Source organism: Penaeus japonicus, unplaced genomic scaffold (genome assembly GCF_977035675.1).
Source record: "Penaeus japonicus unplaced genomic scaffold, GWHDUDI00000001_assembly GWHDUDI00000042, whole genome shotgun sequence".
NCBI classification, from domain to species: domain Eukaryota; kingdom Metazoa; phylum Arthropoda; class Malacostraca; order Decapoda; family Penaeidae; genus Penaeus; species Penaeus japonicus.
The window spans coordinates 11044793-11057292 of NW_028234444.1; the positions used below are offsets into that span (position 1 = coordinate 11044793).

The window sequence follows — 12500 nt, forward strand, 5'->3', positions numbered from 1 at the left end:
GCCCAATTTCCTACCACCTAACCTACATTTCTTATATTGCTTCAGATGCAAAAAAAAAAAAGACATCATTGCTGAATTCCCTGGCATTTAACCCAAATTTACCTATAAGATCCGTCATCCTCAATCAAAATCCAATTCAATCACAGAAACACAGCCAAGGAAATGTGTCTGATCTTGGCATCTGATTTGAAAGCAACTACAGAGGCAAAACAACAAAGGCAGAAAATTAATTCCATCAATACTGGATATGCCAAAGCAGTACTTCTCTCAGTCACTAAACACAAGAACTGAAAGATGAATATGGAGATTAAATAAGTCCCATAGAAAAAGGTCTCTGAGTGAGGGGTGGGATGGGGGGTGGGACTATAGCTGATTAAACTCATGAGGTACAGCACTAGGGTCACATCGGGAATAAAATAATTATTATGGAAAAAAAAGAAAAAAAAATCATGGAAGACATAAAGCAATAATAATCTGGACTCTTAATTTGTACTATGATTCACAGCAGAGGATAAATAAGATAAAAGCAAATAAAAAAGAAGGAAATAAATAGAAATACACAAAGAAAAGAAAAAGAGTGTAATACCTACAACAATAAATACAGTGAAACAAAAAAGGTAGAAATGATACACACACGAAAGTGAATACAAAGACAAACAGTTATCTTAACATGACTATTTACTGTGAAAGCAGAGATAATGATGAGTGGAAGGAAGGTGAATAATAAGCAATGTAAGTTAGAATGCCAATGCAGTTGGTGACATGGTCTGAAAGGAAAATTTTTGAAGCTTAAGAAGAAAAAGAACATGAAATTAAAAATCATACTGTTATCCATACTTACAATAATAGTTGAAGAGGGAAAGCAAAATGAGTCCATGAATGATAATGGAAGATAAAATCAAGAAGTGAAACAATATCAACAAAAACAAAAGCTGTTACTAGTAACTGTAATACTAGCAATACTTGAATTGCATTTATGTTAAAATACTGGTGATGATAAAAAGTGGTTGTGCAAATAATAACATTAATGATGATGATAATAATAATAGCAAAAATAATAATAATAATATATATATATACACATTCTTACAAAACAGCCTTCATATTCAATCCATGTCATAAATCAAAAACAAAACAATGACTGAGACTAAAACCATAACATTGATCAAAATTTTAACGGATATCAAATCTAAAAATCTGACCACACCCAAATGGAAAACAAATATAAATAAAATAATGCATGAAATGAAGACAGAGAAGATAAGAAAAAGTAAAAGGTTCCGTCTCGAACAACGTGCCAAACGCATGAATAAAGACAAAAGGTGATAGGGCAAGAAGGCCAACCAGGCTGAGGGAAAGTCTTCCGAGGGTTTTTCGCCTGCCTGCAGTCGAGTCCCTAAACCCAATGGTGAAGAAAGTGTGGCGACAGTTACAAGGCGGTAGGACGTTTAAATATCTTACAAGGATGAAAAGGCAGATTCCTCCATGGATGAGTTGACATAACTATCTCACAGATCACAGTTTCAACCGTGATCAGTCATAATGGACAAAACATCTACAAATATTACAAGTTCAACAACCTTTACTAATGGCATGAGTATGTACTAGTGGATACCAATATCTGGATATCATCCTTTAAAAATATGAGAACAAAAATAAACATCAAACTCAAATGAAAGCATAAATGTACAGTGCTGGAAAGATCTATATACATGACAAATCACATACCTACCATAAAAAAAAGAGAAAAAAAAAAAGATCTGTATGAACAATTATTCACAAGAACAATGAAACTCAGATGATAATTATACTAGGGATGAAAACATTGGCACAGGCCCTTTCACTTACTCAGATGTTTCGAAAATGGAGGCATTAAAATGAGAAGTAAATAGAAGTGAGATAAAAAAAGAAAAAAAAGAAAAGAGGGGTGTGAAGGAAGAAACAGAAAAATGAAAAATATGGGTCAGGTGGAAGGCAAACAACAGGATGGTGATAACAGGAAAGGAAATGAAAGGGGAGAAAGAAGACAAGAGGAAGTGGAAGAAATAGCAGAGGAAGACATGGATGAGATGTTGACAGAGGAGTAGAGAGTGAGAACACAGATGGGTTATGCATCTGTTAATTCTGTATACATGACCATACACCATGAATGTGATTATAGCACCTTTATAGATACATCAATGATTATAAAAGTGTTGGATGTGGATTAACAATATCCATAAATTCAAAGAAAGTAAGAAAAACACAGAATAAATAATCATGGCAGTATACAAGCAAATGTTTGGATACACAAGTTTCAAATTCCTTTGGATGTATAGATATGAGGAACAAACTGGATGGCTGGAAACCAACTTCAAAAGCAATTCATTAAACTTCCTATAATCATAAACTTAAAAGCCAAATTGGAATCTAAGATTAATAGGACTTTCTTTATTTCAACCAAAGAACATACCTGTCCTACTGATAGTTGTTAATCTCTCAGGAGATCTTATGTGATTAGGAGCATAAACATTTTGAATTTTAAAAAGGTAGAACAGATTTAACAAACAATTGACTTTGTTTCTTGTCAACAGAGATCTCACGTTATAATCCATTCATTCTGCAACAAACATCTTTCTTTTGTTACCATTTCCAGTACAAAAAATAAATGGAGGCAGTTCAATTTTATAGAACATCTGCATTCTGGCTATGTATGTCACTACCATGTATTCTGATACAAGATTGTCTAACAAATGGCTCTGATATGATATTCAAATACAAGAAACACAAATACTCAAGATCTTCATTTTCTCCTAAAAAAATTATACTGCTAAATTGCATAAGTGATCTAATCACCCAGTTGCATTGTGATTACTTTTTTTTTTAATCCATAAATGATCAACTAAACCTTACAATTGATACTAAAATTCACCATTTTGGAGAGCAGTAGAGGATAAAAATTCATACAGTTATATGCTTATGCTTCTTGCCTTTGAAATATTCTACTTGGAGTGAGTAATAATCTCTCATTCTTACATCCCCTGCAGTATAGAATCTTGTGATGTTTATTTCATAAGCTTCAAGGCCTTTTCTATCATATTCCAATCTCTATAAACATCAATCAAGGCCAGGAAAAAATTATTAAGTAAATGCTAAAGTGAAGATAATTTATGCTCTGTAAAATCTACATTTGACCACAATTTCCCCTTCCAAATAAAATATCAGGCCTGCCTATTTATGATTCAACTTATACACAAAACAAGTAACATCAATTAACCACTGCTTGTAACCAAATATTAATGCAATTGTGATTTTCCAACTCCTATATTTTCTGTAAAGTGAGTTATTTTTCCACTATAATAAAACAACAAACATCAACTTCTTGTCCATTAAATCACTGTTCTGGTAAATTTAACAAAACTATCATTACCATTACTCTTGTATAGATTTTTTTTAATTCTTTTAAAAAATCAGGTAACCAATATTTTACAAGACACACTTTAAGACTTCCATACTGATAAGAAATTATGAATCTGTTTGAAGAAGACAAGGATGAAGGAGAAAAAGGAAATGTAAAGTAGAAAAGAAAAGAATAATAAAGAAATCATAATAACAACAACAAGAAAAAGGGAAATTGTGGAAGATGATATAGAAAAGCCTTTTTTTTAAATGATGTGAACAAAAGTCATGGGAGTAAAAAAATCTTTTAATATTTAAAACATCACAAATATTTTCTTGGGAGGGAGATCATAAATTCTGTTAATCTCTTGCCATAAAATATATCTTCAAACATCTGCAGCACTTAGCAAATTGGGGCATCAGACGTCGCCCTTGATCCCAATAAAAGACTTGTCACGTGTACAAATGATTCTCCGTAAAATCTTTGGGATAAAAAGAGGAAAGTACCAAGCACTGGAACCTCCGTCAGTCTAGAAAATGCAAAAAAAAAAAAATATACAGACAGGGAAACAGAGGACACAAGAGGAGGCAAACGGCAATTCTGTGTAACAATACAAGAGAGAACATGTTCAGACTGACAAAGGCAATGGATATGCGAGGGCTGCTTATGGTAAGGACTATAATACACTTGAGACTGTATTTCAAAGTGGAGAATCAAATATTTGTACAACATCACAACTCCCTTGGAAACCTGTTGAAGCTGGTCAAGGTATAATATCACTTGTATCTTTCCAAAATATTTTCCAACAAATTTTAACAACTTTTCCATGCCTCACACCATATATATATATATGTATCCAGTAAATATAAATATGTATACATACTTATGTGCGATACAACTGATTTTAAAACCATATAAAAGCCTGGAGTCCTTGAATGAGTAACACTTGTAACATTATTTTTTTCATCTACCATAATAAAGAGAAAAAAAAAAAACATAACAAAAACACAAAAAAGTAATATAATCCTAACAACAAAAATGTCCTTGCACATGCTGAATAATCAAAATTGAAAAAAGTGTCAAATCAACATTTCACTTTCTTTTCTTATTTTGTATTGGCAGGTTCTAAATTAGCTTAGATAAGTGTTAAGAAAGAGATACAAGCGTGAAACCATAAACTATGTTGTTATACTTCAATAGGGCAATCAAAAATTATGAAGCCTTTCTCAAGTTGAACCAAACCAAATTTCAGAAGAGAAGACTGACAAGATTTAATTTTCTTAACAATTCATCAGTATCAAATTTTTTGCATTTTGTAGAACAACAAGAGAAGAAAAGTCTAAAAGATTCAATTTATCTTTACAAGAAAGTTATAACAGATGAAAAATTAACACATACATAATGGAAATATTGAAGAATGAAAAAAATATAAAAAATCTTTCATGGCACTTGAGTAAATTTCCAATTATGAACTTCCCGCATCAAAAAATAAAAATACAGCCTAAAATTAATTGCTGATTGAAACTATTCCCATTATTTACATATTGAAATAGCCCATTCCTTGTTTTTGCAGATATATGCAAAGTAACTCCAAATAATATATCACTATAAACTCTTTGCTTTTCTTTTTCTATGGTTACATCTAATTCAAACCAGTGGACTATGGAATATAAACAGGTATGTCAGCACATACAAAGATACAAGAGAATTGGAATGGAGATTATGATGCTTCATGTTGTGATTGTAAAGCAATGGTAAAATATATCAACGTTTCGTTCTTTTCTCACGAGTTCATACCCATTGCTGCCTGACCCTGATGCAAGGTCACAGCAATCACACTTAGGATTCATTATCATATTTCTGTCCATCACAGGGCTCTTAATTCAGGATGATCAGAGGGAATATAACATGCATCCGAAGCTCAGCTGGGTTTGCAAGCGAGCTTGATAAATCATCCCACTCTATCTGCTATACATGGGGAAATGCACACACACACAAGGATAATACTGTGGGAGGCATTGCTCTTTGCCACATGGAATCTACACTGTATTGATCTGACAACAAAAATAAATATCTAGTTTTATGTGCAAAAATTACTATGTCCTGCTTTGGAATATATAACATTCAAAGCTCTGTAAAGTGATGAGGAAAAAGAGATATCTTCCAACATTTCCACTTCCACTTCTCTAACAATCCGCATCAAATACAGTGATCAACGCCATATTGGACAGATTGTCAAAAATATTTCTTTTTCAGACTGGCCTGGGAAGATCTTCTCAGAAGCATTCCATGCCATGATAATAACTGGGATAGTGGGATAGCTTAATTACATGTATACACTATACACCTTTCCTTCTCCAAGCTGACAGCTAGGAGGAAAGAAACAACCATGAGAGACAATACAAGACCAAAAATAAAATATGAGAGGGTGGAGAGTGAACGTCTACATGACGAAAAGAAGGGGAAGAGAGAACGCCACAGCTGCTGAAGTAATTGCTGCCCTCCATCTCAATGCGTGTGGTTGACCTTTATACAAAACACATGCTCCTGAGCCAAGCAATCATACTCTTGCCTAAGCTGCCTTCAGAATGCGCCCAGTTTTCCGAGATGCAAAGGGGCAGCCTATAGTCAGTGGAAGCCTCGCGTCTGAGCGCCATAGTCAGTCCCAGCCAGACCTCTGCCAATCAGAGCTAAATCGGTGACAGCCTCTAGGATTCTGCGCTTGCTGCCCCTATTCCTGCAAAAGAAACATCAGACATTATATAACTGTCTTCACTAAAACAATAATTACTAATGCAAATTACATTTATTAACCCATTCACGCCGGGGCCATTCCGGCTTTGCACGGTCGCTATACCGAGGTTTTCGAACGCATCATCTGAACACTTCGAGATTCTCGGGCGCACGGGCCGCGAGCCTGGGCTGCCCGCTCGCTCACCCCGAGCGCCGGCCTTGGCCAGATATCTCGTCGGCGGCGTCTGACGCGAAAACCACGAAACGTGTCAGCACGTCATCCGGCGTGAGTGGGTTAACTATGCTTGCACCAGTGAATGTGATAACCCAAGACCAAAAAAAATTAACCCTTTCCCGACGGGACACGTGCTACGCGAAAACCCCTATGCCGGGCGATTGCAATATTGCATTGTAATCGTCACACTGGCATGATGCCCCAGCATCGGGAATTTAGCTGTGTTACACGAGTGTGACGCACCGTCGTCATTGGGTTAACAAATTCACCTATGGAGGAGGAGGAGGGTAGCAGGGGCAAAAGAGAGAAAGAAAGATAGAAAGAAAGAAAGAAAAAAAAAAAATACAGTATCTCAAGTCTCACTCCATCATAGTGTGATGATCCTCTAAAGACGCTAAAGATACAATTCTCTATCCTTTTTTCTGTATGTGACATCCTGAAGTGGAAGAATGTGTCACCAAAATCATGTTCTGAGTAATTACAATCAAAATTTAGTTGTCTGTTTTACTTGAGTTTTTTGAGATACCATGTACATGTTGATGACCATTAAGTCTTTACCTTTGCTCTCAAGAATGATAGCCAATTTTTGTCTATGACTAAGTCAAAGTTTACTACAAGTCTGAAGGTATCACATGGACAACAAAAATGTGAATAATAGCGCCAATGGTGAATAATTATAACTGAGACAATATCTATCACTCAAAGTCAAGACTTTCTCGGCTAACGTTAAACACTAATTCAGCAGTTTTCCCCATTAGTACTGCAATGTTCAATATAAGAAATACAAATGGCACCACTCGCCTACTCAGCTGATGCAATGACAATAGATGTAGTAGGTTGTCATGCTAAAAATAAATGAAATTAAATGTGCAATATGATAGTCATTATATATGTCAGATTCCTTGCATCATGAATTCTATGATATTATTAAAATGAATTATCAGCACATGGTGTGTACTGCAATTTAAATGTTAGCCATAATTAACCCATTACACTTGGACATTTCGCTGGAGTATTTCGATATGTGCAGGCCTACCACTGGTCTATTGGTTCAGTGAGACAACGACCATCCCAATCACCGAGTGAGACTACCACTACAGCCAGACAGAGCCATGACTTGATGTTCATGTTATCTGTGGGTATGACCAACCAAGCCATGATGTGAATGTCACATCATTTAGTGTTAAGCAGTTTACAGTAATATTTCTAAAACGTGGCAATAGTGTGAGTTATTGATAAAACAGAAGAGGGCAGTCCTAACTGGGTCATAGGAAAATTGTAGGACAATCTTAAAAGTCAAAGGCTATTTTGGGGACAGTCCAATTTGTCACAGAAAATTCCATAAACTATTGTGAATACCTGCACTGGCACCTCATGCTAACATTAAAATGAAACAACTCACTTCAACACTTTTTTGGCAAATTCCTCCTTGTGCTGTGCTGTGACCCGAGGAGCAAGGAATGACTCATCAGCCTGAACCGTCTTGAAGGTGCGAGTCAGGTCATCCCCGTACATTTTACACAGTGCGCTGAGAACATCACTGAAGCTGCTTAGGCTATGTCGTGGGGAGTTACCTGAAATCAGAGATTACATCAAATTGAAGTAGGAACACTTATGGAAGTCAAATCCTCCCTCCTGGACAGAACGACAACTGTAAGAGCGTTATTTCAAAATTAACAGGGGTAATCTCTGCAGCTAACCTTATAAAAGAACAACTCAAAGACCTCAATCCATCAAAGAGAAATATACATACAAATGCAGAACATCAGCGTCCGGAGCAAAGTTTCTGTGTTGTGTGCAACCACTGGCTGGAGACACCCTATGCTTGCATCTCGGCTGAGGTGTATGAAGCTAGAGAGAAAATGGCCGGCACTGCGCACTGTACCTTCCTCTGGGAGCTTTAGAGCTTCAACACCTAAATAATAAAAGATTAATTTAAAATATCAACTTTTAATAATAAATAAAAAATAAAAAATAATGCATTCTATGACAATGTAAGATTCAGTCAGAAAAATTAACATATACTTACACTGCCACAAAATACATATGTATGACTGCTAACACATGAATCTAAATTAATACATAGAAATCCGTCCCCAACATCAACAACAATCCTTCTCTTTAAATTACTACTACAGAACAACACTGCTCTATAACATTAAATTCACTACCATAGGTATTTTGCTTCAACATATATACATAACAAGCAAAACACAGAATGAGAGAGAAAAAAAAAAAAAAAAAAAAAAAAATTGACTGAACAGCACAAAACCCTTGCCTAAGTGGAAGAGTGGAGCTACGTGGTTGTGGTGAGCGGAGACAAGGTTTGGGGTCTTCTTGAAGGAGGCGGTGAGCAGCGTGAGGCAGCCGTGGACTGCGTCTGTGTGGGCCCAGAGGTCGCTGGAGGCTCGGCTTAGGGTGGTTGTCGTCACCATCCGCAGCAGGACACCCATGTTGGCCTCTTGATTACCCTCACGACCAAACAGAATGACAAGCTGTAATGAGTAAATCGGAATGATTATCAATATTCTTAGAAATACTAGATATGATTCTCTTTATATTTCCACTTTTTCTTAATCTAAAAAAAAGGAAACTATGTTTTTCAAGACATAAAAGCACACAAACAAACAAAAACACATTTAGTGTTACACACAAGCACACACACAAATGCATATTTGCATGAGCAAATGCATATTCACATACAAACAGGCAGACAGAAAAGGCAAACACAAACAAATAAACAAACAAACAAACAAACAAAGACAGAGAGAGAGAGAGAGAGGGAGAGAGAGAGAGAGAGAGAGAGAGAGAGAGAGAGAGAGAGAGAGGAGGGAGGGAGAGGGAGGGAGGGAGGGAGGGAGGGAGGAGGAGGGAGGGAGGGGGAGGGAGGGAGGAGGGAGGGAGGGGGGGGGGAGAGAGAGAGAGAGAGAGAGAGAGAGAGAGAGAGAGAGAGAGAGAGAGAGAGAGAGAGAGAGAGAGAGAGAGAGAGAGAGAGAGAGAGAGAAAAACACACACAAACAGAAATCAACACTAATTTCCAAAGAAATATGATTTACCTGTTTGACTAAATCTAATATTGCTGGGTTGAGTGATGCTTCATAAAGCTGAGGTATAATTTCTAGGATTGCTGGCAAGATTGCCACACAGTCATCTACCAACGTGCTTATACTGTTTTTCAGAAGTTTGCACAGGGCCTGGAAAGAAACACAACATTAGTTCCCATTAGTGTAATTAGTTTATATCTTATATCATATCATTATAAAAGCAGACACCTGAAAATTATTATTACATTTTGGAAAAATGAAGTACATTCAAACAATAAATCCCAAATTAAAACAGATTTACGCACTTAAATACCACAAGCTAATAAATTCTTTTATGAATAACTAGAAAGACTCCGTCACCATATAACAAGGACCTTCCAATATAAAAAAAAACATTCCATACAGAGAAAAAGTGTTCCAACATGACAAAAAATCCAACATAAAAAAGTGTTTCAATATGAAGAAACTTCCAAAATGAAAGAAAAACAATACATTTTTTTTCAAATATGGAAAAAAAATCAAGCATAAATCTTGAACCGATACATACCTCTATCACCTCCTGATCTGTTGATGCTTTAGAGGCAATTGCCGACAGAAGAGGCATCAACTGTTGCAAAACCAAGAGCAAAGGCTGGGGCCCCCCACTGACTACCTGAAGTGCAAATTAATAAGACTTAACAGTTGATCATCAATAAAATAAAATATTTATATCTGTAATAATGAATAACAATAACTATGATAGTAATAACAAGAGTAGTGGTTTCTTGCAATAATCACCATTATAATAACAATTACGGAATGACAAGGATTATGAGGCATACTCTTTATGACTAAATGTGGTCCATCGCTCTGTAATTTGCAAAACAGCAAGATATAAAGCTCTGTGCATAAAGGTATGAATGAGAATAAATGACTCCAAAATGCAAGTTATGTTACTGACATTTCAATAACATTCTTTTCAGAAACATAATACAGAACATGATCCATTAAGCCCTATGAAGACTATTTCATAATATAAAAGAACCAGAGGGACCGACTGAAAATTCTACAATGTGACAAACATATAATCATCCTTGTACAGGTACATACAGGCTCAAGTTCATGTGCACCTCCACACAAATTCAACGGTACTCACTTGTGTATGTATATATGCTCAAATATATAAATATACAAAGACATACATGCAAGGAAGTCACAATACCTGGGAATGTCTTCTTGTAGTTCCATCTTCGTCGTCATCCTCCTCCACAGCTGTGTTGTTGAGGTTGAGATGCCGAGACATGCAGGACAAGAGTTTGAGGAGGGAAACCAGCTCATTGTGTTGCTCTCGAGAAAGGCCACTCCCCTGCACAGACAATAGGCAGGAAATTATAACACTTCAATTCCAATTTCCTTGCAGTCGTAATTCAGGTTTGAAAATACAATCTTGTATGGTATGTTAGTAGATGAAAATGATAAAAAATCTATTACTGATATTTGTTAGCATCTAAAAAGTATACTCTAAGATCTGTTTTTGAAATTGACCTCATGGCTGAATTTTCCTTACAAATCAATTGACACAGGAAGATTTTTCAATTTTCAAAAGAAGCCTCAGAGATTGGTGAAATTCTTACTTAATAATCACTTACAGAGAGCAAAGGTCAGGCACAAAAGAAGAAGAAGAAGAAGAAGAAGAAGAAAATCCAGGAATCAAAATATTTTCAGTAGCTTTGAAATTATTCTCTTAATTTTCCTTTGCTGCTCACAAGTCATATTCTGATTAATGGGAGAACATCTTTCCTAAAATTCAATGCACTAGTAAAATTCAAATATTTGCATGCTTTCACCATCTCATTAACCCATTGCCACCAGGATTGCATCTATAAATGCACTGTCTACTATGATTTTAATATACATCATAAAAAAATACATCATAAAAGCCACTGTGGGCAGTGCATGTTTCCATCATCAATGGTTAAGAGCCTACAATAAAGAGGGATGTACGGTTCACAAAGGATTCAGAACTCTTGCATTTAAAACATCTTAAACCAAATCAAAGCCATCACTCACCATGAGATCCTTCAGTTGACTAAGACGTGAGATGTAGGGAGTGAGGGTAGCATTGAGGTAGGTCATGATGGTGGGCTGGTCCTTGCCCACGGAGAGCACTCGGCTGATGATGGTCATGATTCGCTCCGTCTCAGCACTGTCCAGTCGACTCTGCTCCAGCGCTCTCTGTCAGGGGGGAAGAAAAAAATCAGAAACACATTCAACAAAGGTGTACCAGCATGTTCACATTCACATACTTTCAATCATACTTTCCATACTTTTCAATCAACAGACAAGTTACTTCATGCTACAAAGCACCCAACTCACCTGACAGCTTGTTAAGATGGGTTGTGAGAAGGGAGAGATGGTGAGAGGGCACTCTAGTGTAAGGTCCCTGAGGGCTTGGGAAGCAGCCCCAACAAGAGAGGCATTTACTAGTCCTTCCACCATGAGGGGAATCACATGGTGCATGTGATCTTGGTGGTAGTTCAGCCAATCTGCATAAGCTCCTGTTGAAATTGGCAAGCATTAATGCAACTTTTGACATTAGACTCATATTATCATATCAATATATAAATCATAAAAAGGACATGCAGTCAACAATTACATATGCATCAAGAATATAGAATATCTATAAACAGAAATTTCACCAAAAGATTGGTAACTAACCTAGTGTTGTTAATGCCACAGATATTAGTTGAATATTATCAGAGAATGGTATCTGAGGTATACTCTGAATGAAACGTGGCACATAAAAGTTATCTGTTTCAGCAACAGTCTCGGCTACAGAGGAGTATGCATGCAGGACCGCCTCCAAGTACCGCCAGTCAGTGGGGTCGCTCTGCATTTTAACTACAGCATCCTTAAGATGAACCTCTAAATGACTCAGCATATCCCCTCTTAATACATAATACGCATACATCTGTAAGAAAAAAACAAGCAAATAAATAAATCAGTTTATTACTTGATAAGAGGACAAATCACAGATGTGTGTCATCATTAACCCTTTAGTATGTGCACATCTAGGCATGCTCCAGGAAGGATACTGAGCAAGCTTGTGCAAACTGTTACAACATTCCCA

General features: G+C 36.4%; 1 protein-coding gene across 4 annotated transcripts in view; it reads right to left on the reverse strand.

Annotated features, from left to right (window-relative positions):
- Window positions 1-3672: 3672 nt before the first annotated feature.
- Window positions 3673-12500, reverse strand: part of cdm (importin-13-like protein cdm) — a 79655-nt gene continuing 70827 nt past the window's right edge. For all 4 annotated transcript variants that reach the window (XM_086535047.1, XM_043009210.2, XM_043009212.2 and 1 more), the window contains exons 10-19: window positions 12089-12341; window positions 11747-11928; window positions 11441-11605; window positions 10593-10736; window positions 9939-10043; window positions 9404-9541; window positions 8626-8842; window positions 8101-8262; window positions 7750-7921; window positions 3673-6116 (exon numbers count right to left, since the gene is read on the reverse strand). In XM_086535047.1, coding sequence (XP_086391173.1) covers window positions 6008-6116; window positions 7750-7921; window positions 8101-8262; window positions 8626-8842; window positions 9404-9541; window positions 9939-10043; window positions 10593-10736; window positions 11441-11605; window positions 11747-11928; window positions 12089-12341 — 1647 coding nt within the window. In that variant the 3' untranslated portion in view covers window positions 3673-6007. The remainder of the gene's footprint in view (window positions 6117-7749; window positions 7922-8100; window positions 8263-8625; window positions 8843-9403; window positions 9542-9938; window positions 10044-10592; window positions 10737-11440; window positions 11606-11746; window positions 11929-12088; window positions 12342-12500) is intronic.